This window comes from Schistocerca piceifrons, chromosome 3 (assembly GCF_021461385.2).
Source record: "Schistocerca piceifrons isolate TAMUIC-IGC-003096 chromosome 3, iqSchPice1.1, whole genome shotgun sequence".
Classification (NCBI taxonomy): domain Eukaryota; kingdom Metazoa; phylum Arthropoda; class Insecta; order Orthoptera; family Acrididae; genus Schistocerca; species Schistocerca piceifrons.
Genome location: NC_060140.1, coordinates 350,139,420 through 350,165,787, shown reverse-complemented (window position 1 = coordinate 350,165,787; position 26,368 = coordinate 350,139,420). Strand labels below are relative to the sequence as shown.

The following is a 26,368-nucleotide window of genomic DNA, read 5'->3' as shown; positions in this document are numbered from 1 at the left end:
AATTAATGACTCAACAATTAGAAATTTGAGAGAAAATCTGAAGCAGTTAGACTGGGATGAGGTGTACAAGGAACCTGATGCTAATTTAAAATATAACTTATTTCATGATACACTTGTAAGAGAATTTGAAAATTGTTTCCCCAAGAAAGTAGTTAAATCTAATTATAAGAAACCATGCAAAAGCCTTGGCTTACTAAAGGAATAAAAATATCTTGTAACCACAAAAGGGAACTATATCTAACAACAAGAAAGAGTAATGACCCAGAAACAGCCAAATATTATAAAAACTACTGTGCTACATTAAGAAAGGATATTAAAAAGTCCAGAAGCATGTGCATCATGTCGAAGATTAATACCTCTGATAACAAAATCAAAACAATTTGGAATTAGTTACAAGGGAGACAGGGCAACCAAAAGTATAGGATGATGGCATCACCATCAAAGCGAATGGAAACTTGATAAAGAACACCTCTCCTTCTGAAATTAGGAAGATAATAAACTCTCTGAAGAATAAAAGCTGACATGGAATTGATGGCATTTCCAGCAGGATAATAAAAGCTTGTTCCGAAGAAATAAGTGGGATTCTTAACTACATATGTAATAGCTCTCTGAAGCAGGGTATTTTCCCAGATAGACTGAAGTATGCCATTGTTAAACCACTGCATAAAAAGGGGATAGTCTGATGTCAACAACTTCAGCCCAATATCTCTTCTGACTACCTTATCCAAAATTCTTGAAAAACTAATATATTGTAGAGTAGCTTCACACCTTGGTGAAAATGAAGTTTTAACAAAATGTCAGTTTGGTTTCCAGATGGGTTTTTCAACAGAAAATGCTATACATACTTTCACTAATGAAATATTAAATGTTCTGAGTAACCGGAAGTCACCCGTTGTGATTTTTTGTGATCTATCAAAGGCTTTTGATTGTGTAAATCATGGACTACTTCTAGATAAGTTCAACTACTGTCGTATGAATGGAACAGTGCTCAAATGGTTTAAATCATACCTAACTGGAAGAGTGCAGAAAGTTGAAGTAAGCAATTCACATAATATGCAAAAATCTGGTTATTTCTCAAACTGGAGAACAATCAAGAATGGGGTGCCGCAAGGTTCGGTCTTGAGTCCTCTGCTGTTCTTAATATATATTAGTGACTTGCCATTCTATATTCACGAGGATGCAAAGCTGGTACTTTTTGCTGATGATACAGGTATAGCTATCACACCCAACAGACAAGAATTAACTGGTGAAATTGTAAATGATGTTTTTCAGAAAATAATTAAGTGGTTCTCTGCAAATGGGCTCTCATTAAACTTTGACAAAACACAGTATATACAGTTCCACACAGTAAATGGAATGACACAATTAATAAATATAGACTTCGATCATAAATCGGTAGCTAAGGTAGAATATTCAAAATTTCTAGGTGTATGCATTGATGAGGGGTTGAACTGGACAAAACACACGGAGGATCTGCTGAAACGTTTGAGTTCAGCTACTTATGCTATTAGGTACATTGCATATTTTGGCTATATACATCTGAGTAAATTAGATTACCACGCCTATTTTCATTCTCTGCTTTCGTATGGCATCATATTCTGGGGTAGCTCATCATTGAGTAAAAGAGTGTTCATTGCACAAAAGCGTGTAATCAGAATAATTGGTGGAGCTCATCCAAGATCATCCTGCAGACACTCATTTAAAGAGCTAGACATCTTCACTGTAGCCTCACAATATATATATTCACTTATGAAATTTGTTATTAACAATCCGAACGAATTCAAAAGTAATAGCAGTGTACATGGCTACAACATTAGGAGAAAGGATGATGTTCACTACTCAAGGTCAAATGTAACTTTGGCTGAGAAGGGGGTAAATTATGCTGCCACAAAAGTCTTTGGGCACTTACCTAAAAGCATCAAAAGTCTGACAGATAGTCATATACCATTTAAAAGGAAATTAAAAGAATTTCTTAATTGCATATCCTCCTACTCATTAGATGAATTTTTGGATCTAGTAAGTGGGTAATTTCCCCAATCCCCACAAAAAATTAAAACTATTAAGTGTCATGTAATATTTTGCGTAATGTAATATCTTGTATAGACACCTTTTATTAACCTGACACGTTCCACATCATTATGAAGTGTCGTATTCATGATCTATGGAACAAGTACTAATCTAATCTAATCTAGAATGCTATTGCCTCAGTCAGCAAGTTGGTGTACACTTCGACTTGTAATAAATCTCCGTATCGCACTTCCTCCTCTATACGGGGTACTTGTAAGTTATCACTAATATCTGTAACTGAATGCTGTTCGACTCTAACATGAAATTTAATAGTCTGTCGATTGTTTTCACGTTTACTAATGTAATCGCTATATCGCATTGTTATCTTGCGTCTTGTTTGTCGAATGAAGTGAAAATGACAGTCTTCACATTAAATTTTATACGTACCTGACCTTACATACACTGTTGCTTTATCAACGTTGTTCCTGACGGGTGTTTCTTATCTTACCCCCAGTTTTAATGTCACATAGAACCTCTGAAATACACTCGAAGAAAGGAAAAAAAAAGACGCACCAGTAGGGAGTTATGCAAATTAATCACTAAGTGATTTTCATACAGGTATCGATGGAAAACACAAAATTATAAGCTTTGGCAACAGATGGATGAGTGTGTGACGCTGGATCGTAATATCGCCGCACAGCTGGAAAGAATGGTCAACAGGGCACATGTCGACACGAGGGAATAAAGATTTTGCGCGTACTCAGTTCAACAGTAAGTATATCTTGCAGACAGACGGAGGAACAGTATACGCAGATATCAACATTTGAAAGAGGACGTGTAACTGGGCTCAAGGAAGCCGGTTGGTGTAGTCGGCGAATCACTCGGCATTTGAACAGGAGCGCTGCCACTGTATGACGATGTAGGCAGGAATGAGTGAAACATGGTGGAATACATCGTCAAAAAGGAATTAGTAGACCTAGAGAGAATATAATAATTCAAATCCCAAAGAAAGCAGGTGTTGACAGATGTGAAAATTACCGAGCTATCAGTTTAATAAGTCACAGCTGCAAAATGCTAACGCGAATTCTTTACAGACGAATGGAAAAACTGGTAGAAGCCGACCTCGGGGAAGATCAGTTTGGATTCCGTAGAAATGTTGAAACGCGTGAGGTAATACTAACCCTACTACTTATCTTAGAAGAAAGATTAAGGAAAGGCAAATCTACGTTTCTAGCATTTGTAGACTTAGAGAAAGCTTTTGACAATGTTGACTGGAATACTCTCTTTCAAATTCTAAAGGTGGCAGGGGTAAACTACAGGGAGCGAAAGGCTATTTACAATTTGTACAGAAACCAGATGGCAGTTATAAGAGTCGAGGGGCGTGAAAGGGAAGCAGCGGTTGGGAAGGGAGTGAGACAGGGTTGTAGCCTCTCACCAAAGTTATTCAGTCTGTATATTGAGCAAGCAGTAAAGGAAACAAAAGAAAAGTTCGGAGTAGGTATTAAAATCCACAGAGAAGAAATAAAAACTTTGAGGTTCGAAAATGACATTGTAATTCTGTCAGAGACAGAAAAGGACTTGGAAGAACAGTTGTACGGAGTGGACAGTGTCCTGAAAGGAGGATATAAGATGAACATCAACGAAAGCAAAACAAGTATAATGGAATGTAGTCGAATTAAGTTGGGTGATGCTGAGGGAATTAGATTAGAAAATGAGACAAAGTAGTAGAGTTTCGCTATTTGGCGAGAAATATAACTGATGATAGTCGATGTAGAGAGGATATAAAATGTAGACTGGCAATGACAAGGAAAGCGTTTCTGAAGAAGAGAAATTTGTTAAGATCGAGTATAGATTTAAGTGTCACGAAGTAGTTTCTGAAAGTATTTGTATGGAGTGTAGCCACGTATGGAAGTGAAACATGGATGGTAAATAGTTTGGACAAGAAGAGAATAGAAGCTTTCGAAATGTGGTACTACAGAAGAATGTTGAAGATTGGATGGGTAGATCACATAACTAATGAGGAAGTATTGAATAGGATTGGGGAGAAGACAAGTTTGTGACACAACTTGACTAGAAGAAGGGATCGGTTGGTAGGACATGTGTTGAGGCATCAAGGGATCACCAATTTAGTATTGGAGGGCAGCGTGGAGGGTAAAAATCATAGAGGGAGACCAAGAGGTGAATACACTAAGCAGATTCAGAAGCATGTAGGTTGCAATAGGTACTGGGAGATGAAGGAGCTTGCACAGGATAGAGTAGCATGGAGAGCTGCATCAAACCAGTCTCAGGACTGAAGACCACAACAACAACAACAACAACAACAACAGAGAGACGACAGAAAGTGAGAACCGAGCAATTATCAGAAAGACTGTGAGAGTTCCGGATTAATCGTTATCATCAATCCGATGTGCAACTGATGCTTCAGTGAGATCACAATGCCCATCGATAGGCGGTTGCCAGAAAGTTGGGCTGAACTCACAACGTCATCTGCACGGATTACCGTTCACTTCTGTGCACCAACAACCCCGTTTGCAATGGTGTCGGTCATATCCGGCCTGGAAACCCATAAGCTGGAGTAGAACTGTCTTCAGTGACCAGTCCTGCTCCGTACTGATCCTCGATGAGCAGTTAAGAAGTGTCTGGAGACGCCTCGGACAATGATGGGATACCAGCATGACTGTCACCTACCGTACAGCCCGACAAGCAGGAGAGATGGTCTGAGGTGCCATTTCATTTCATAGCAGGATCCCTTTGGTTGTCATCCGTGGCACCCTTATGGCAAAGGCGTGTTTCGACGGTACTCCACGCCCCATTTTACTGCCCTTCATGGCAATCCATCGTGGGTTCACATTTCAAAAAGATAATGCATACCCACAGTGCTAGAGATTGTACTGCGTCTTCGTGCTTACCAGACTCTACCTTGGCCACCGAGGTCTCCAGATTGCTGTGGCCTTCTCCATCAGACATCACGGCGCCTAGAGTATCAGCAACCAAACTGACAGACTGCAGTCGCGGGTTGCCCGCCTCGCAGGCACACTGAACCACTACACAACCGACGGGCAATATTGATGAACGGCCTACAACAACAACCACAACAACAACACCATCGGCCACCAGAGGCCACTACCGGCCCACATAAACGTAAGGAAGAGGTCGCTCCAGATCCTGGAACTATTTTCACACGTCAAACCACGTGATGGAAAATAGTTCCGAGGTACCCATCCGCCGAAGCTCTCTAAAGGCCGGCGCTCGGCCGCACATCGGCAGCACATCGACCGCCAGCAAACTTGGATAGCTTCTGCTCCTGCAGTCCGGCTTGGATCTTCTCGCTGATCTCTGGATTAGGCTTGGTATATCGCAGGAATCTCTGGCGGAGACTAGTAGGAAATTATTTCAGTTGTTTTCTATATTATTCTTGTATGTAGTTGTGATTCGAAGACGGATCACTGTTTTGTGTTGGTTTTATACTTGGAGAATTGTTTTGGTCAATTGAACTGTCCAATAAATTGTTTTCGGACATTGATCGTTAGTTTCTTCTGCTTACGCAGACATAGCACAGATCTCTCATGAATTGAGATGTTTGAAGCACTGAGCAAAGAATTCTCCAACCAATTCGCGATTTTGACGATCTAACGCGCAATTTGACAGGATATCCATCAGGAGGACATCCAACTACTCTCTGAGTCAGTGTCAAGCCGAATAACTGCTAGCATAAGGGCCAGAGATGGACCGACGCGTTATTGGCTTGCTCAAATTGTACAGTTCTCTCTCTTGAATATATCATTAAATTTTTCTGACTTTGTAATCACATGTCTGTCTGTACATGTACCAGGCGATCAAAAAGTCAGTATAAATTTGAAAACTGAATAAATCACAGAATAATGTAGATAGAGGTACAAATTGACACACATGCTTGGAATGACACGGGGTTTCATTAGAACCAAAAAAATACAAAAGTTAAAATAATGTCCGACAGATAGCGCGTCATCTAATGAGAATAGCAATAATTAGCATAACAAAGTAAGACAAAGCAAAGAAAATGCTCAATATGTCCACCATCATTCCTCAACAATAGCTGTAGTCGAGGAATAATGTTGTGAACAGCACTGTAAAGCATGTCCAGAGTTATGGTGAGGCATTGGCGTCGGATGTTGTCTTTCAGCCTCCATAGAGATGTCGGTCGATCACGATACACTTGCGACTTCAGGTAACCCCAAAGCCAACAATCACACGGACTGAGGTCTGGGGACCTGATAGGCCAAGCATGGCGAAAGTGGCGGCTGAGCACACGATAATCACCAAACGACGCGCGCAAGAGATCTTACACGCGTCTATCAATGTGAGGTGGTTCTAATAAAACCCCATGTCATTCCAAGCATGTGTGTCAATTTTTACCTCCCTATCTACATTATTCCGCGGTTTATTAAGTTTTCAGATTTATACTGACTTTTTGATCACCCGGTACATCACAATTTTCGTCTTATTCGGATAATTCCTTCGTGGTACAATGCTGTTTTTGTGTCTTACAGTTTATTTGGCATTCTTGTCTGAGATGGGCACTGCATGTGCTAAAACTGCAGCTTTAGTTTTACTGACTTTTATTAACATTTATTACCTTTTGTTCTAATATTCTCTATTATTCAGGGATTTCACTTTTTGCTAATGTATTTTGTGAACAATTCCGAACACGTCGTGATTTTCGTAAGAACGTGGGCTGACATACACAGTATGCTGTAGAGAAGCTCGAGGTCGAGTTTTGGACAGTCTGGCGTTGCTGAGCATGTGCTTGCGATGTAAACCTCAATGACACTGGCTCTCATAGGCTGCTTATCTGTCCTGCTACTGCATACTTTCCGAAGACTAAGACAACTTGTTGCAGGTGGTTTCCTGAGTCGCCTCGATGGTTGGCATGCAAAGGAAAGGAGCAGCAGGCGCTAAGCGTGCTACGTCGCATCGCGTACTGCAACAACTCTACTTTGCCTCGGTTTACCTCGCAGGTCGTGCACACCGTGGGCAAGAGCAAAGCAGACAGAGTGGGCTTCCTAAGCATCTTCTCCAGCTGGAATGTACTCAGAAACACGGCACTGCTCATTTTCACTAGGTAAGTGAGAAAAGCATCTCCCACAACCACATTTTACTGTATAATACAATGAGGTGACATAAGTCATAGGACAGCTACATGCACATATATAGACGGCGTTAGTATCACGCATGCAGAATATGAAAGGGCGGTGCATTGGTAGAACTGTCATTTGTACACAGGGGCCTCATGTGAAAAGGTTTCTGATGTGAATATGGCGGCACGACGCTAATTAACAGACTGAGCGAGGAATTTTAGCAGGAGCTAGACGCTTGGGACATTACATTTCGAAAATCGTTAGAGAATTCAATATTCTGAGATCTACAGTGTCAGGAGTGTGCCGAGGATAACAAATTTCAGACATTACCTTTCACCAGTGGCCGACCGCCTTCACTTAACGACCAAGAGCAGCAGTGTTTGCGTAGTCAGCGCAAGAGGACAAGCAACACTGCGTGAAATAACCGTTGAAATCAATGCGGGACGTATGACGAACTTATCCGTTAGGACAGAGCTGCGACATTTGGCCTTAATGGGCTATGGCAGCAGATGAACGACGCGAGTGACTTTGTTAACAACACAGAATCGCCCGCAGCGTCTCTCCTGGGCTCGTGACCATATCGGTTGGACCCAAGACGACTTGGTCAGATGAGACCCGACTGAAGTTGGTAAGAGCTGACGGTAAGGCTGGAATGTGGCCCAGACCCGACGAAGACATGGGCCCATCTTGTCAACAAGGCACTGTGCAAGCTAGTGGTTTGGTTTGTGGGCTTGTAGGGACCAGACTACAAAGGTCATCCGTCCCTCAAGCTGGTGGTGACTCTGTAATTGTGTGGGCTGTGTTTACATGGACTGGACTGGGTCCTCTAGCTCAACTAAACCTATCATTGACTGGAGGTTGTTGTGTTCGACTACTTCGAGATCATTTGCAGTCATTCATCGATGGAATTTTCATGGATGACAGTGCGCCATGTTACCGGGCCGCATTTGATTGCCCGACATGAATCCCATCGAACATTTACGGGACATAATCGATAGGTCAGTTCAGCACGAAATCCTGCACCGGTGACACTTTCGCAATTACTGATGGCTATAGACCCAGCATGGCTTAGTATTTCTCCAAGGGACTTCCAACGACGTGTTGATTCCACGCCACGCCGAGTCGCTGCACTACGCCGAACAAAAGGATGTCCGACAAAATATTGCGAGATATTCTGCAACTTTTCTTGCCTAAGTGTATGTAGAATTTCTTATCAGTAGCGTCGTATCCGCTTTTTCTTGTACAGGTACTGGACCTGAAAGAACAAGTCACCAGAGTTAATAAGACACAAGGGGACAGTATGGGCTGTTCCTTGGCCGACGTCTCGTACATCAAAATAGACCAGATCTCAATAACTTTTACATGTTATTAACTTTATGTTCCTGATGACATTATAAACGTTTGGCCCTTCTGTATAGTGACTTACTTTAATGGACTCCCCCTTTTTCATGTAAACTGAATACGCTTATGCAGTAATTCCTGTTATATAAATTCATCTGCCCTCTATGTAACATAAAATTTAATCTAGCCATTACTACAAGGGCGTAATGAGAAGTAACGGTTCTGAAATTTTTATGTGAAAGCTTTTAAAATAAAACAAACATTTTTAACATGATACATCTTTATTCTTAATGTATAGATATTTATTTCTAAACATAGCTACGCTGGCGACGAAAAAGTTTCTCCCAACGAGAGATCAGTTTGTTGATACCGTTGCTGTGGAATGTTGGTTGGTGGAGCCACAACCTGAGCTCTGCTTCCAACGCTTCATGACTATCAAAGTGAAGTCCTCGTATATGTTCTTTACGTTTTGGAAACAGATGAAAATGGGATGGGACCAAGTCGGTACTGTAGGAACGATGATCGATGACAGTGAAGCCAAAGTAGCGGACTGTTGCTCGTCTCTGCTATTTAATGCTTATTTGTAATTATTTTATACATTCAAGTTCTATCATTTGAATGTTTTCCTAAACATGTATCCGTTATATTCTTCAAACATCTTCCACTTAGTCGTATTTGACCTCCATTTGCTGAACTAGACAAATTCAATGCCTTTTCCTTTAGTATCAGTGAGGCGTAGTGCCGTATAAGGATCCTGCCTTGGAGGCGGTTAAGTGAAAGATGTCTCTCAGAGCTGGAGAGTGACACATGGTGATGTGAGACTGGACGCGCACGTAGTTTATGTATCAGCCGATAGAGGACAATATTGGATAGGGGGACTGTGATTTTAGTTTCAATTGTGCCCACTAGAGTGCACTAAAGTAATAGAATGTTTTTCATAAACTGTTCTAGTATTTTCATAAAGTGTTATTATGTCTTTTTGTGTATGTAAAATGTTATAAATTTGTTTTAGCAGTATGAATGATGCGTGAGTGTGGTTTAAGGTTAATTGAAGATAACTGTTTAACGAATTATGTAGTAGGATTTAGTGTGAGAACATTTCGAAGAATTATCGATATGGACAAAGGGGATTTTTGTGGAATAGATTTGTAAAGTAAGTTTATGGTATAGGGAAATTTAATTCAGGTATAAATAACAATAGTAAATAACTTTATGCATCAGCAAAACTTCAGCATATTAGATAATTCCGTCGGGAAAAAGCGCAGTCGTTAGTTTTACTATTTTGCGATTGGTTATAGATGAAAAGCGCGGATTGACGCGGGAGAGTGCTGTTTTGCTTTCGGCTGTTAACTAAACTGACCAATGGTGAAGCAATATTCTTCGCGCCCCTTTCTCTGCTGATAGAGAAGACTTCGAGTATTCTAAAGAAGAGTCGAGGCCTAGCCATGAAACAGATCGGACGTTTGTAGTAGTAGTAGTTCCGATGGAAATGATAAGTTGCCGGGTCTAGCAGTGTTTCATAGATCAAAAGTGCTGGAAAGTGACGGCATAATTATTCCTATGTGTGTGTAGAAATTTCGGAATTTTTAAGTGAATTTTGTGACGAGAAAAGGCATATATTCCGCGGGGCGTATTGAGCAGGTCGGTGGCTAAAAACTGTGACTGAATTTGGTACCGACAGACTTAATATTTGGCGAGCATTCTCAATCAAACACAATTTTTGTATCTATTACGTTTTCGGGAAATGCAACACCGTGAACTTGCTAACGTGAGTGAAAAGGATTGTGAGTGACTGTGATAAGACTAGCACGGGATTGGCAGTGATACTTGTTCACCTAAGTTTCAAACCTTTCATTTCGTGTTTCTCCTGAAACGTAGATTAGTGACTTTAATTGCAGCCTGGTTCACGTCGAAGTACAGTAGGTTTCACTCGGCTTTCCTACTGATGATCTGCTGAGACAATGTTCACAGGTAGGTGCAGGTTCGTGGTAAAGGGACGGAAAGAACCGCGCCGCCGCACTAGATCAACAATTCACATGCACAGAATATTTTTATTTTAGAAAGCTACCTTTCATTCAACACTTCATATTTCATGTACGTTGATTATTTGGTGTATTTTCCCCGGCTTGAATTTTGAACTAAAATTATTAATACATTGCGCAAAAATGTATCATTTTTTTCGAAACCCCTTAATTGTATCCCATTGCGATGAAGAAGTTTGAAATTTGGCTCAAAAGCACTTACAGCCTTACTCTGTAACGGTGCCCTGCGACGTCACCCTCGGGTTCGGCGAAGCTTCTACCATCAAGATGTCGATACATGCGAAAGATAGGCGCCACAGCTCAGAAGATTTAAGGTGAAAAAGCATAAGTACACCTTGCCGCATGGTATCTCGTTCAAATTTGTTTGGATTGTTTTGAACGGTCCCTAGCGGTTCCAACCAGTGTAAAAGAGTAAAAAATGCCGTCGCGTTCCACTCCACAGCAGTGAGATCACGTTCAGTAAGATTGTAGCCCCACAAGGTCCTTAGAGTATGGGTGAATCGTCCGGTGTATGTCAGCAGTGTCGAACACTGTCAAAAACTTCGTTCTGATGCTCACCAAACTGTCAACTGTCTTTTTCGACCGAGGAACGCATGGGAATCAACGCCCTAAGGGAAGGGCTGGTTTCATTGACCCCTTTCGTGGCATATATTGAGGATTTTTCGTGTCAGTTCTGGGCGGCGGTGTGTCTGAAAGGTTTTCCTCGCCCACCCATAAGAAAACTGCGTGATTTAAACGTTCGGTGTTGCGCTTCTGACCTGATCAAAAGAAAGCGTGAAATGTGGCTAAGGGGGGACACGTACACGATGGTGCTGGACACAACTGTGGTGAGATTTGGTGCCGACGTGATATCGTTGACCTACGTCACACCTCACCTGAACTTCTGAGCTGTGGCCATTTTTTTTTTCACGTGTATGGAGCCTTGCTGTTTGATGCCTCGCCATGGTTGAAGGTGGCGGCTGTGCGCTGCGCTTTTGCACCCTTACAGAGGAAGGTCGTAGGCGCCTTTGACCTTCAAACTTAGTGTCTCAATGGGAGGCAGTTACAGGGTTTCAAAAAAAGTGATCCCTTGCTTTTTGTGTAGTATATTTCTGAAATTTCTCAAAACTTTCACCATTTTTTCACTTCTTTTCAATCTGCGCTCACAACCAAGCAGTACACTCACTCCTTTTTGATTTCTCTTGCATTTCAATCAAACTGTCAATAAACTTTCACGAACACATTTCTCACATTTCCCTCTTTTCATTTTCAGCATTTCATCTTATTTTACTACCACACTAAAAATCATAGAAACTATACGTTCCCACTCTATATTTATCTTGTTTTTTGTCTTTTTTAAAATCAGTGTTGCTTGATCTATAAATTACTCTCTCTCTACATTTCAAGAGCTCGTTTCCAAAAACGTAATCCACTTTAATGCACTTTGAATTAACATGATTCCTAATTTGGTTTGGAAAAAGTCATTGAAATAATTTGAACAAATTTTGATCATTGTAAGTTATTCATTTAATTCCAGTTGTTTAGTGTTGATTAGACTATATGATACTTCAGCAATTTGTGTTCATAACGTATCAGTCACAATTTATTACCCAGTAGCAGCAATAATATTTTCAAGTAATTTATGAATATAACAATTACTTCTATATAAGTAAATAATGCTCAGTGTTTGTTATCAATGAAATAATTTACATTACTATTAGCCATTATATCCTTCTATTTTCATTCAGAGTAGCCCCAGGGCATATTACATACGGATTTTAAACTTATTTTGCAAGCAAGACGCACTGTGAAATCTCTGCCAGATATTATACTGACTTTTCAATAACACTACCAGTATCTTTTGTGTAATAAATTCTTGCTTTTACTTAACATTGTGATTTAATATTTATAATATCTATTTCCTAATCATTCAACCATCTACACAACTACATTCATTGACCTTATCTTCATTATAAATAATACTTTTCCTTATATTGAATTATGTTCATTGTATGCTATTTTCACTTCTGTCTGTGGCTATCTTTAAAATAATAATTTTGCTTATGCTCAAATTTTATAGTAAAAAATCTGCCAAATCATCTAGTATGGTAGCAAGAATCCTACCTAGACATAGATTACAAGCGTCTACAGAAAATAAAAAAATTGTTATGGTTGTAACAACTGCTCCTACAGAAATAATATGTTGCTCTTGGGGAGAGTTCACTCTGAAATACAATTTGAGCAACTACATTCAGATGTTTTGGTCTTGCTAACGTCGACCACCAAACAATGTGGCATGAAGTGTTAGATGGAGCTTCCGTTTTTGTAACGTACTGCACTGTCTCTCTCTCTCTCTCTTTATTGTTTTACTTATTATTTTTTCATTAAGTCCAGAGTAGTCTGGCAACTGGCTTAACTACTGTATCTCACACTCGTGTACACTAGAATACTTGTTGTAGATAACATTTTTACTGGTAGTTAAATAATGCAATATGTGTCATATTATATATGGTACTGAAATCTTTTAACTATTATAGGATTTGGCATTTCAAAAACAAATTAAAATTTCTGTTACACCTCTGTCAATTAAGATTCAACAAACTTCCAAAACTTTGTCAAAGTTGATAATTAAATTTTTTTTAGTAGAAGGTAATTGTTAGCAGCTGTCATCATTTTAGATATGTAATAATTTCCGAACTTTGTAAAGGTAATTAGGATACTTTGCATAAGGATACTATTCTTATATGTACTTGTGTTTTATGTATTCCTTCAAACAAACTTCTGGTCTAAACAATTTTTAAAGCTGTGAAAAGAGACATTTGTGTTTGCACAGAAATCATAAGTCTTTATTTCACATCATTACTGTTAGCTATTAGACGTCAACAGCTGGATAAAGTCCTCTTCTGAATTATACATACATTACAGTCTTCAGCTGTAAGCTATCTTATTGCTTCTGTAGGTTTTCTTATGTCTTTCATTAGGTCCGCATCACGGTCTTTTCTTATCTCTTAACATTCATCAAAGAACTTCCTTTGTATATTTTACATTCATTACATGTGAAGACAACCTACATTTCTCTTATATTGTGGGCATAATTGTCCCTTCCTGTCCACTCTATTCCCTGATACAATTTTTTGTTTTCTATGCATTTCTCTCATTAATTCTCAATATGAATCTCTCTCCTGTCTACTGAGGAATCCTCAGTTCTTACACTAAAAGTCAATCTCATTTCTTCAAGTGAAAACCCATAATACACACTGACTGTAAACTTTTCTACTCAGACAGATAAGCAGAAATGCGTTGAAAACATTATTTTATTTACCAAAACCTCTCCAAGCTAACTTTGCTCATGTGTACAATTTTTTTTGTCCACCCACTCGTTGTTTCTGCTGCCCTAAGTATAAAAACTCATGAACTGTGCTTTTGTTGATGATTTGCATCATTTAATTTTCGATAAGTCCTTGTACAATTTTTTTAGATTAAGTACCACAGATTTTCAGGGCTGCATCTGCTCTGTTACATTCTTCCAATCGTTTTGTTATTTACAAGCAGAAATGGCAAACAGTGCCACTACATCCACAAAGCGATGTTTGTTCAGGCAAGTTCATTTACCTCATATTCCATCTTCGTTCTCTAACTTAAAGAAACTGCCTCTATGACGTCTTGGGATAGTTTTGTTGATATTAAATGTCTTGACCTGACTTCTCTTTCAATTGTCCGTTCGTCACTATCTAGATGAAGTCGAATGAACCCCGAGCAAGACCATCAAGACTTTAAGGAAGACAGTCACTATCTTCACCAAAGTCTTGATGGTCTTGCACAGGGATTCTTTAGAGACAGTCAGCATCTTGGTGTTTTCATCCACTTTTGTACACTGTGGCAATGTCATACTATTAAAGATGTAGTGACCATCTGGCGAGTCGTCCTGTTGGATCCTTAAGACCTGTCAACCGACAAAGTGAATGATGGTCTGTAACAACTGTGAATGGCCTTCCATAGAGATACTGTCGAAATTTGCAACGTGGCCAAGATCACAGCAAGACATTCTCGTTCTGTAGTTGAGTAGTTTCTCTCGGCTTTTGTAAGTGTCCTAGAAGCATGGGCTGTAACCTTCTCTTTTCCATCCGAAATTTGCACCAGAATAGCACCGATCCCATACCCACTCGCATCTGTGTGTAGTTCTGTAGGTGCTCTCTCATGATACAGACCAAGTACAGGGTCACTCATCAGAGCTTTCCGCAGTACATCGAAAGAACCTTGTTGAGCACCAACCCAGATAAATTTAGCATCAGCTTTTAACAACTCTTGGAGTGTCCTGGGTTTGATTCAAAATGATAAAACTACGGTAATAAGAATAAAATCCGAGGAAGCTTCTCACATCTCTAATACTTTTAGCAATAGGAAATTCCGGTATAGATCTCATCTTTCTGGGTCTGGCCACACACCCTAATTTGGCACTAGGTGTCCAAGTATTTTGATTTCTTTTGCTCCAAAGAGACACTCTCTTGGATTAAGTTTCAGTCCGCCTTGTTGGAGACACCTAAGAACGGATCTCAGTCTTTTTACGTGTTCATCGAATGTCTCTGAGAACAATTTATTGTCATCTAAATAACAAAGACACATCGTCCACTTCAGGCGACTTAGATGATAATCATTCGTTGAAAAGTTGCTGGTGCATTACACAAACCAAACGGCATTACCTTAAACTCATACAGGCCCTCAGGGGTGATGAATGCAGTTTTCTCACGATCAACCTCATCTGCTTCGACTTGCCAATACCATGAGTACACGTCCATGGTTAAGAAAAACTTTGATCCGTTTGGAAAGAGATGGCTACCAATGATTCCTAAACACATGCGCTTAAATGTTCTACTGAAATTCCATGACACACCCGAGGCCGGACATTTAGGATTTATTAAGACATACGATAGGATCCACAAGAGTTTTCTGGCCAGGTTTGTTCAGCACTTCCACATACAAAAGCGCGGAGCGAACTCGGGGTCAAACTCTTCAACTCCACACGTAACATCAGACAACTGTTTTACAACCTTGTAAGGTCCAAAGTAGCGCCTGAGGAGCCTCTCAGATGCCAACCTTCCGAACTGGAGTGAAGATCCAGGCGAGGTCACCAGGCTGGTAGACAACAGGGTGGTGGCTCGCGTCATAACTTCGGCGATCGTTTTCTTGAGCCTGCAGCGTGCGGAGTCGAGCTGACTGCTGAGCTTCCTCAGCTCTGGTTAACACCTAGCCGATGTAGTCGTCGTCCACGTCATCAGGATGTAACGGAAACTCAGTGTCCATCGTCGTAGTCGCCTCACGCCCATGCACCAGGAAAAATAGCGTAAATACTGTGGTGTCTTGTTTGGCGGTGTTGTAGGCAAACGTCATGAAAGTTAGCATCTCATCCCAGTTGCTCTGCTCAGAAATGACGAAAATTGATAGCGTGTCGGCCAAGGCGTTCAGTAAGCCTGTTAGTTTGCGGATGGTAGTCAGTCGACATGTGATGAGTAATGTTGCTCCGACGCTTTTTCTCTGTCCCAAGATTCGATTGAAAAACTTTCCCTCGATCCGCAATTAACGACGCTGGGGCACGTGTTTTAATACAATCTTTTTTTAATCGTCTTCCACGATGAATTTGGCTACCTCGGATGCTTCGGCTGTTTTCAAGGTTTTTGTAATGGCGTAGCGTGTCAGATAATCAGTGCAAACAACAATCTATCTATTGCACTAGCAGACCTTGGAAATCGTCCGAGGAGGTCAATCACAACACGCTGGAAAGGCCTTTCGGCTGGTGGAATTGGTGTGAGTCGGCCAGGTGGTTTCTGAGGAACTGTCTTTTTCCTCTGGCACTCTCGACAGTGCGACACATAGTGACGGACACTCCTAAATAAACCTGGCCAGAAAAATCTCTTGCGACTCTTATCGTATGTCTTAATAAATCCTAAATGTCCTGCCTCAGGTGTGTCATGGAATTTCTGTAGAACATCTAGGCGTATGTGCTTAGGAATCACTGGTAGCCACCTCTTTCCAAACGTATCAAAGTTTTTCTAGCAAAGTAATCCATTAACTACCTTAAATTGTCCTTTCACATCCTCAGACCGATTTAAGGAAAGCATATTTTGAGATATCTTGGCGTCCTTCTTCTGCTCAGCAGAGAGATTCTGGAGTGCAGCGAGACATTCACTATCCACTATCTTCATCAAAGTCTTGATGGCCTTGCACAGGGTTTCTTGAGAGACAGTCGGCATCTTGGTGTTTCCTTCCTCGGCATGGGAGGTTTCTATGTCGCTCAGCTGATCGGCAATTAATGGCTCAGCGTTTGCTACGCACATGCGTCTTAGAAGTATCTGCGGTTCTCAGCGACAGTTAACTATCCACAATTCACCGAATCCGTTCTTAAACAAGACTACAGAGGCTGGGATGACCAAGTTATTGTTCAGTGGTATACTTCTCTTGCATGCCACTACAAGATCCATGGGTTGACGCATGGCATGACACATGACAGTTACCTTTATAGCGCTGACTGCAGGAATGATCACTTCATCCAGCACGCATAGTCGCCACACACTCGTATGCGCATCTTCCTGTCTACAGTGTCTCATCTCGTCTAGCATAATCTTCGAGCGATTACAATCTATAATTGCCTGAGAAGGTTTCAAAAAGTCCCATCCGAGAATGACGTCATGACTACACTTTTGTAAGACGATAAATTCTAAGGGCTCTGTATAGCCACTTATACCCACACGAATGACACATCTTCCTGTAGGTTTTACATATTTCCCATTAGCCACCTTCAGCAGAGATGTTTTGCTGTCGACGAATACGGTTTTCTGCAACTGGCGATGGTACTTCTCCGAAATGACTGAATATGATGCTCCAGAGTCCACAAGAGCTTTGGCTCGTTGGCCATCCTTGAGGATATCAACGTAATTTCCTATCATTTTTGTAGTGATCGACGGCGGAGGATTTTTCTCTTCGGTGGCCTCACCTCCAAGGAAGGTTGCACCCTTTAGTTTTCCAGGTTGTGGCGGCTAGGTGATCGGCTGGAGCTTCTAAACGACGATGGAGACCTAGATCGGCGTGCTGGGGAGCGTCCTCTCGAGCGGGTAGCTTGCGGCGATGGTGACCTAAGTCGTCCTGCACCCACACCTTCTTGTTTATCTTCGTCGTCCCGGAGTTGGCGTCGGCTAAGATCGGTCTGCCGTCTTCTGGTGTGGGCGTCATCAAACATCCGCCGCCTTTCTCGACAATAGCGCAGCACATGTCCCGGTCGTCCGTAATAGAAACATACTGGTTGGTTATTCTGGGTGCTCCAGACGTCAGTCTTCCTTGGTGCCCAAACAGGTTCCTCATGCGGATTGCACGAACGTAACTCCGCCTGGGTCTCGACCTTTTCACCTTTTATAAGGGAAATGAAGGAGGAGATTGGGTTCAATGTCTGTTCCACTTCCTTCCTTATGACCTCTTGAAGCGTCTCACTTTTTTGCTCGCCGTACAATCCAAGTGCCTTTTGAACTTCCTCTCTCACTGTCTGACTGAGAACACTTGTGACATTAGTTCCTTCCTCCATCACGAAGATCGATACGACGTTAGGAAGCCGTTCAAACTTCTTGGGTGTAATTCTTTTTTAATGCATTTTCTCGATATACTGGCACCATTGTATGAAGTCGTCTACTGTCAAAACCTCCTTCTGGAATAGGGCTTGATACATGTCCTCAGCAATACCCTTCATGAGATGTGCATCCTTATATTCCTCTTTCATTCTAGGATCCACTATTTTACACAGCTCCAAGACGTCTTGAATGTAGGACGCTGTAGTTTCTCCTAGACGCTGTGCCCTGCAGTTTAATTTATCTTCAGCCTTGGACTTCTGTCGTTGTGTGTCGCCGAAATACTTGCGCAGTTCCACCTGGAGTACTTCCCAGCTTGTGAACATCTCCTAGTTGTTCTCATACCATTGCTTGACAGTGCCCTCCAAGTAGTAAAATAAGTTAGCCCAATACACGGTGTCATCCCATTTGTTAAATTTGGCTATACGCTCATATACCTTCAGCCACTTGTTTGGATCTTGGCCATCGTCACCACATAACCCGGAAGGATGTGTCATGTGGTGGCACACGGTTGCTGTCATCGTAACGTCCTCTTCTTCTTCTGTCGCCGATAGATTGCGATCTGTTGAATATGGCTCGAATTCGGGTTTTTCACCACGTAAACTGCGGCTCTGTCGTGGCTTGATGAAAGCCACTGTGTCGTCGATAATGTGCGTTATCACAAATTCCAATACCGGCGCCTCCACCAGAATAATGTCACGTAGAAGAAGGTGTAATTAGATGAACGACGAACATTAACTTCACTTAACGAAGGTTTATTCAACACTTGCACATTCAAGAGCGCGGAGCGAACTGCCTCCGGCCAGAGCACATACGGTACATACATAACTGCAGAACATTCCAGTACAATGATTCTTGTAATTTGTGGATACTTCTAGAATGTACTCGAACCGAATATAGAAAATAAAATTTGGCAGTTCAGGTGAGTTGAATTCGCGACTCTTCATGCAACAGTCGAGTATCATAACCACTACCCTACACTGCCTATGGTACTCCATTTCTTCTGCGAGAATATACTAACTGTTGTGTTGTTCCTTCACACTCCGGTAGAATGATGTATTTACAAATCTGGTCACAATGATTAACTGTAGCTTTAAAAAATTCAGCGTTACATAATGTTGTGCGAAGCTTATCTAATATAAGCCGATCTCTCTGATTATAATAACTGTATGTGTGACACTGAATAACTTGCTGTATGGAGGGACCCGGTAGTTGTGTGCGTGTGTGTGTGTGTGTGTTATTTTTGGTGTAGTTATAACGTGTGATGAAATACGAAATAAAAGAGTCAGTCCAAGGATACGGGACACACATACATCAAGAAAGATAGTCGGACAAGGACTGACAAATTCAGTGGCAGTTTGACAACGGCGAACGGTTTTGGCGTGACGTTGAGCTCTCTGATTGGAGCAAACCAGCGACAATGCGTGAAGCGCAAACTGTCAACTAATTTTGATCTCTTCCCGCATGAACCCTCATATATCTTTCCAATTTCATGATTTGGAAGTCATTCTGTGAGTCACTCATAATAAATTTGGTCCAGAGTATTGGGGACTTTGACCCACCATGCTGTTTACACAATTACATTCACATGATACTTTACATAAAATATTATAGTTCTTTTGCTTTTCGTTCGTATTTTGTATCACTCTTTTATTATTGTACTGCTTCCTACTTATTTAATATATGTAGACTGCCAACTGACAAAGTCTGTATCTTACCTTTGAGTTTTATTAGTCTAATGTCTGTAGTTATATAAAATCACAATAGCTGAGTTTCTTGTTGCAGACAGCGATACAGTTGGTAAGACAGTTTTCAGTTTCACTGACTTTCCACCCTTGCAGCACTTTTTGTTTTAAGATACATAGTTGAAGTAGTGGAATAGCCATTGTCTACCTTTTTGGTCAAAATATCCTTCTTCCTAAAAGTAAACGATATTTTGGAAAGACTTATTCTCAATTATAATTTCCCCTCACAAAATTTAGAAATAAGCCCTCTAGCTATAATTTTCCAACTTTCCTTGCAATATTAAATCTTCTTGTGTCACTTTATGAGTGATTAACCAAACTGTAACAAACAGATTTTGTTTTTAGTTTTAGATTCTTACAGATGCCAAGTTTGAGGACCCATTTTTTGCTTCTAGGAACGAAATTGATTCAATACAAGCCGTGTATGTTTCACAAAATTTCTTTGTTTTGTCAACAGTTTCATCCTTTAACTCCACCATCAGGCAATAATTGCCCAGTGATAGTATTGTGAATTGTACTGTAGCTAACGAGATAAATAAATGTTGTAGTACTTTAAAACTGTCTGTTGTGTTTCAAATTATTTCTTCATTTCAAAACTGAATTTTCTGAATGAATACCGTTATTGATATAGTGTCGGATAATGACCAGGTCGGTGTATCTGCTGACATTCTACTCCCCCATGACGGTGGCCAGCAAGCTGAGCGTAAACCCGTTCCTGTCAGTAGCGGCACAGGGCCTGGCGCAGTTTGTAGCCTACTTCGTGGTCAACTGCTGTGCGTCCCGCTTTGGACGCCGTTGGACTGCCGTCGCAGCACCCCTGTTGGCCGGCATTGCCAGTTGTGCCACGTTCTACATGCTGACAGGTTAGTCACACACGAGCTGCTAGCAAAGCATAGCCTCGTACCAGATTCACGTTGTTTCACTACAGATACAGTTAGCGGACGTCCATTAATTACGTGATTTTTTTTTTTTTTTTGTAAATTTGGACTCCCCCCCCCCCCCCCCGAAGTTTAACCTTTACTCAGGTATTGTTTCATTTAGAAAGTGTGTTAAACTGTGGTTTAAGAAGTGATTAAAACCACTTTATTTTAAACATGCCAATGATGAGTAGTATTCAGATGGACAGACAGAAAGAGACAGATGGATAAAAGGTCCTTGAAGAAAATAGTATTAAACTTTTTGACAGATCCATGTAAAACTGACCTTTTATTGATGTGGTATGTTAAATGTCACTGAATCTTTACCTATTTTGCAGATGAAAGACAAAATTGTTTGTATTTGCTTTTGAATCTTATCATTATGTAGCTTTTCAGTCTCTCAGTTTAAATGATCACTAATAGAGTTCAGGAAGGTCAAACTTCGATTAGCTCCTTTCCATAAAAATTAACTTCCTGCTTGCTTCTGTGTTGCGACTTGTTGGCATACTGCTTATCGTATGAACTGTCGAAGTTTTGATACAAATCCATGTTGAACGTAACTCTTTCTGTGCTACAACAATCTAAAAACACATTGGTTGGTAACGGACCACTTTTACCAGTAATTGATTAGACGTGACCCAGGACATCACTAGTTTTACAGTTCCACTCATTAACAGGCAAATAAATTGCTTATGTGCTCATTGACGGGTTCTCTTCAAGGCGATGCTGTATGGACTCTTCTTGTTCAGGAGTACGACGTCTCCTTGGAGCACCACAATCACGAATGCTGATCCTGAAGGTACCCTTTCTCGAAGCCATTGTGTAATTGTGGCGAAAATGGTATTAAGTGGAGTCAGGCGTTGGAGAGAACGATCCTAATAAAGGCGACGAGCAGCTCTTGCATCACCGTGAGCTTCGCCATTCAGAAGGCTCATGTAGTTGTATTCTGTAAACGTGTACTCAACCATGTTGCTCTAACACTCACAGTCACGTGAATGAAGCTTGAACCAGGTGATAGAGGTAAGACAGACGTCAAATGACATAGGCCGGTCCGAAATAACCTCCCCCCTCCCCCCCCTCCCACACCATTACTATCCAATTGCATACCTACCTAGCAAACATGTTTTCAAACAGCTTTTGCACGGAAAGGTAAGTTTCCGGGCATATTGGGTGGCACACGAAATGTGTTACCATTTTGTTTTTGAATATAAACTTTATTGTCAATACAATCTGAAAGGAACATATACTAAAATGAAGAGCCGTCCATGGAAATTTGTTCTGACTCAGCACATGCTCAATATGTCCACCATTTCGTTTCTTAACCTCCTTCAAACGAACACTGAAGTTAGTGATTACCCTACGGCACATGTCTTCCGTAATTTCACTGCAAGCTTGAAGAGCAAGTCTTCTGAGCTCCAATAAATCACGTGGACGTTTCGGGAAATTTTTTTCCATTAGGTACCCCCAAAGAAAAAAGTCACATGGATTGAGGTCTGGACTATTGCGGGGCCAATTTTGTGCGTCATTGAAGCGACTTGTAAACCTGGGTGAAATGATCCGCATGTCGAAATGCTCGTGTAAAAACTCCAACACAGTGTTTGCAGTATGTGGCCTTGCTCCATCTTGCATGAATCACTGCGTGTTGAAGGGCAAGGCAGTAGCAAGAAGCTGTGGAATTTAATTGAGCTCAGAAGACTTATTCTTGAAGTTTGCAGTGAAATTACAGAAGACATGTGCCGTAGGGTAATCACTAACTTCAGTGTTCGTTTGAAGGAAGTTAGGAAACGAAATGGTGGACATATTGCGCATGTGCTGGGTTAGAACAAATCTCCATGAACGGCTCTTCATTGTAGTAAATGTTCCTTTCAGATTGTATCGACAATAAAGTTTATATTCAAAAACAGAATGGTAACACATTTCGTGCGCCACCGTGTAGGTTCCTATTCAAAATAAATCCTAGAAGTTTGCAATCGGAATTTCCGGACACATGTACGCATTGCAGAACATCACGACTGACTGACTGACTAACTGACACAGAATGATTTCAATCGGTACAGCAGAGAACTAACTGAATGAAAATCGGGGAAACCCAGACACCACATGTGTAAAGCATCCAGTCCTCTTCTGAGAAGCTCTAAAGACTAGCAGGCACTTTAATTTTCTCTACGCTCAGGATAATGTTATAAAGCAAAACGTTATTCATTAATATAATGTATATTCGTATCCTTAAATGAAATTTCGTCAAATTTTGCCGAAGGACCCTCCATTTTGAGCTCACGTGATTAATGGACGTCTCCTTCCCCCGCAAAAGTTTTTTTTTTTATGAAAGCCACAGTTGCCATTGAATGCATACGCCAGATGTATGACCAAAGTGAGAACATTACTACTTCTTCCTTCTTCTTTCTTTCTTCGTTTGGGTCATCTAAGGACCACGCACCAATTTAAATGCTTCTTTCTTTGTAGTTCTTTCTTTTTCCTCCAGTATTCTCTCATATTTTCACTATGTATCCTTTTTCTCTCCTCAGACCATTTTGACCCTGTCTTCTTCTCCTTCTTGCCTTGGAATCCTTCCATTTCTAACACTTTCCTCTTGAAAATCTCTCTTTCTGTTGCATCTTTTTCACTTATGTTGTTTTTTTCCTAACTTCTTGAATCCAGGCTGTTGTTGACTTCTTGTGCCAAAGATATTTAAAAATCTGTTTGGTTAACCTATTGCTGTTCATTCTGTATAAGCGACCAAAAAATAGCAGTTGCCTCTTTCGTAGTCTTTCATTTATGTTTCCTATGTTGCGATAAACTTCTTCATTGCTTCTTAATTTCCATACCGCTGTATTTTTTGGGGGTCCAAGTATTTTTCGAATGATTTTTCTTTCTAAGACTTCAAGTTTGTGTAATTTGTAGTTCAGTACTAAACATTCACTTGCATAAAGACATTCTGGTTTTACTACTGTGTTGTAGTGCTGTATATTCACATTTTTAGACAGACACCTTTTGTTGTAGACATTCCTAGTTATTCCATAAGCTCTCTCCAATTTATGTACTCTTTCTTCTATAGCGAATTTTCTAGGCCATTTTCTTGGACAATTTCTCCCAAATATTTAAATTTATTTACCCTCTTTATCTGGCCAACATCTGTTGCTAGGGATTCCGGAGCATTTTTTACATTTGTCATAAGTTTTTTTATACAGATATTCTTAAACCTGCTTTGTTGGCTATTTCTTTTAAGAGATTGGTTTGTATTCCAGCATTTGTTAGGTTTCCAGAAAGATGGCAAAATCATCCACAAATGTTAAACAGTGAATTTCAATACCTTTGTTTTTAGTTCCCAGTCTGATGGGTGATAACTTCTTTTAGTTTTTGTTTCCATTCTCTTACTATTTTCTCTAATACGCAGTTAAAGAGGAGTGGAGACAGGCAGTCACCTTGCCTTACACCTGTTTTAATGTTGAATGGCTTCGATATTTCACCCAGAAACTTCACTTTTGATTTGGTGTCTGTGAGCGTTGCATAATTTTATCTTTATGAGTGACTTACAATCGGTACATACTCAAAGTCACTGTGTTATGGGACTATTCGGATGATCTAGGGTTTTTATTGAAAATTCGTGCTTCTAAATTCAACTTGTATATCTCTATTTGTACTTTTTCCACATAAAGCTGATATTTGCAGAAATCCCGAAAAACACACTTTTAGACCATTAAAAGAGTGAGACAACGAAATTTGTTTTCTAAATGGAAACAAAACATCTGAAATTAGTTCAAAAACATGTTGAAAGTAGTCTGTGAGCCTTGTAAAGCATTATAACTAAAATTGCGCCATTTCTCTACATTAAAAATTAAATAATTATTTTCTGCATTCAGTAAAGTAGGGCTCACAATATCATTGTCAAGTTTGTCAGGTCTAGAAAACAGATAACGAAATAGTTCATAAAAGTTTGCAAGAAACCTAACTGTAAACTATGCCATACAAACTGCATTTCGGGATCATTGTATACTACTGCAGCACTTAGTCTAGTGTTTTACACAGAAATTAATTTCAAAGCAAAATAGCTTTTAATGTGAATGGCTAGCGTCAAATTTTGTGACTCTTCTTGATTGTTCAGGTACAGTGTGAAATTAATGACCCATGTGACAATAATGATTGGAATCTGTATCTGGGAAGTAATTTGATGTTCTCGTTAATACATTTGAATGTTTGGTCAAACATTTATCAGCACTGCACTTTCTGCACAGTCGATGTTGGCAGATCGGCGCTCGTGGTGGTATTAACGGTGATTGAGCTTGGAGCAACATGCAGCGGTGGCATGACGGACTTGCAGAGTATTGAGCTGCACCCCACCTGCCTGCGCCAAATCGCAGTCGCAGTGGAATGGACAGTCGCGGGAATCGCCCTGTCTGCCCTGCCCTACTTAACCTTAATGGTATGTAGAGTGAGGAAAACTGTTGGCTGTGTTTATTTCTCTTATTTTCACTCAGGGCCATTCCAAGTCGATTGTGAGATAACCTTTGACAAGGGTGTAGGCAGAGGAAGCGTAGAAAAAGATTGTGCACATCCTGTGGGTTTCTAGAAAAAGTCCACGACTGATTTATTTTTTGGCAGTTGTGTTTCCACCAACATATTCATTTTTGAAATTAATTGCTGTGAGGGAGAACAACAACAACAACTGTGATGATAGATTTCAAATGAAGAAATCATAACAGCTGCATCAGAACTACTTATTAATCGCTATTAGTTTATGACATAGTCACATCTTAAGGTAGCAGACTGTTGACCTTTCAGTTCATAAAGTCCTTAAAAATCTCCCCATATATGTCCGGGGTCATCTGTGTAGTGCCACTGGCTATTTTATCAAAGACGTTTGCATACTTTATGACGACATTTTTGTGCAGAAATGTCAGTAACTTGTTACCTGAAGTTCTGACTATAATAAAAGCAGTTGTGACTATTGCGGTTCCCCATAATTTGGAACATTTATTTTCATGAAACCTGTAAAATGTGTTATTTCTGAGAGTGGACAAAATACAGGAAGTAAGTTTTCCAGAGGAGCGATAGCGTATAGGTGGGATAAAAAATTAACAATAATGTAGATAGCACTCAGGAAGGGGTGCGCTGGGGCGGTTCTGCAAGATTGTAGGATCACTTCAATACAGATCTGTGTTTATTACCGAATAATAGCTGTGTTTAACTTAATGAAATGGTTCAAATGGATCTGAGCACTATGGGACTTAACATTTGAGGTCATCAGTCCCCCAGAACTACTTAAACCTAACTAACCTAAGGACATCACACACACATCCATGCCCGAGGCAGGATTCGAACCTGCGACCGTAGCGGTCGCGCGGTTCCAGACTGAAGCGCCTAGAACCTCTCGGTCACACTAGCCGGCTTTAACTTAATAAAATCCATATAATTCATCCTTTACCTCGCACAAAATCTACGTAATCAGGTAAACCATTATTTGATTAGATATTCCCGAAAACGGCTACTATCAGCAACGACCAAATTATTTAATTTTATCTTAATCTACGATAACTACTATTGAACTGACTGGTTGTAACAGTTGGTTATTTACAAATTTTATACACCTTTTTATGATATCATCAATCGAGG

At 40.5% G+C, this 26,368-nt stretch overlaps 1 protein-coding gene across 1 annotated transcript in view; it reads left to right on the top strand.

Moving 5' to 3' along the window:
- LOC124788654 (solute carrier family 22 member 1-like) overlaps positions 1–26,368 on the top strand; it is a 100,472-nt gene that overhangs the window by 69,452 nt on the left and 4,652 nt on the right. Inside the window, exons 6-8 of the mRNA XM_047255930.1 lie at positions 6,887–7,108; positions 20,490–20,704; positions 24,991–25,178. Coding sequence (XP_047111886.1) covers positions 6,887–7,108; positions 20,490–20,704; positions 24,991–25,178 — 625 coding nt within the window. The remainder of the gene's footprint in view (positions 1–6,886; positions 7,109–20,489; positions 20,705–24,990; positions 25,179–26,368) is intronic.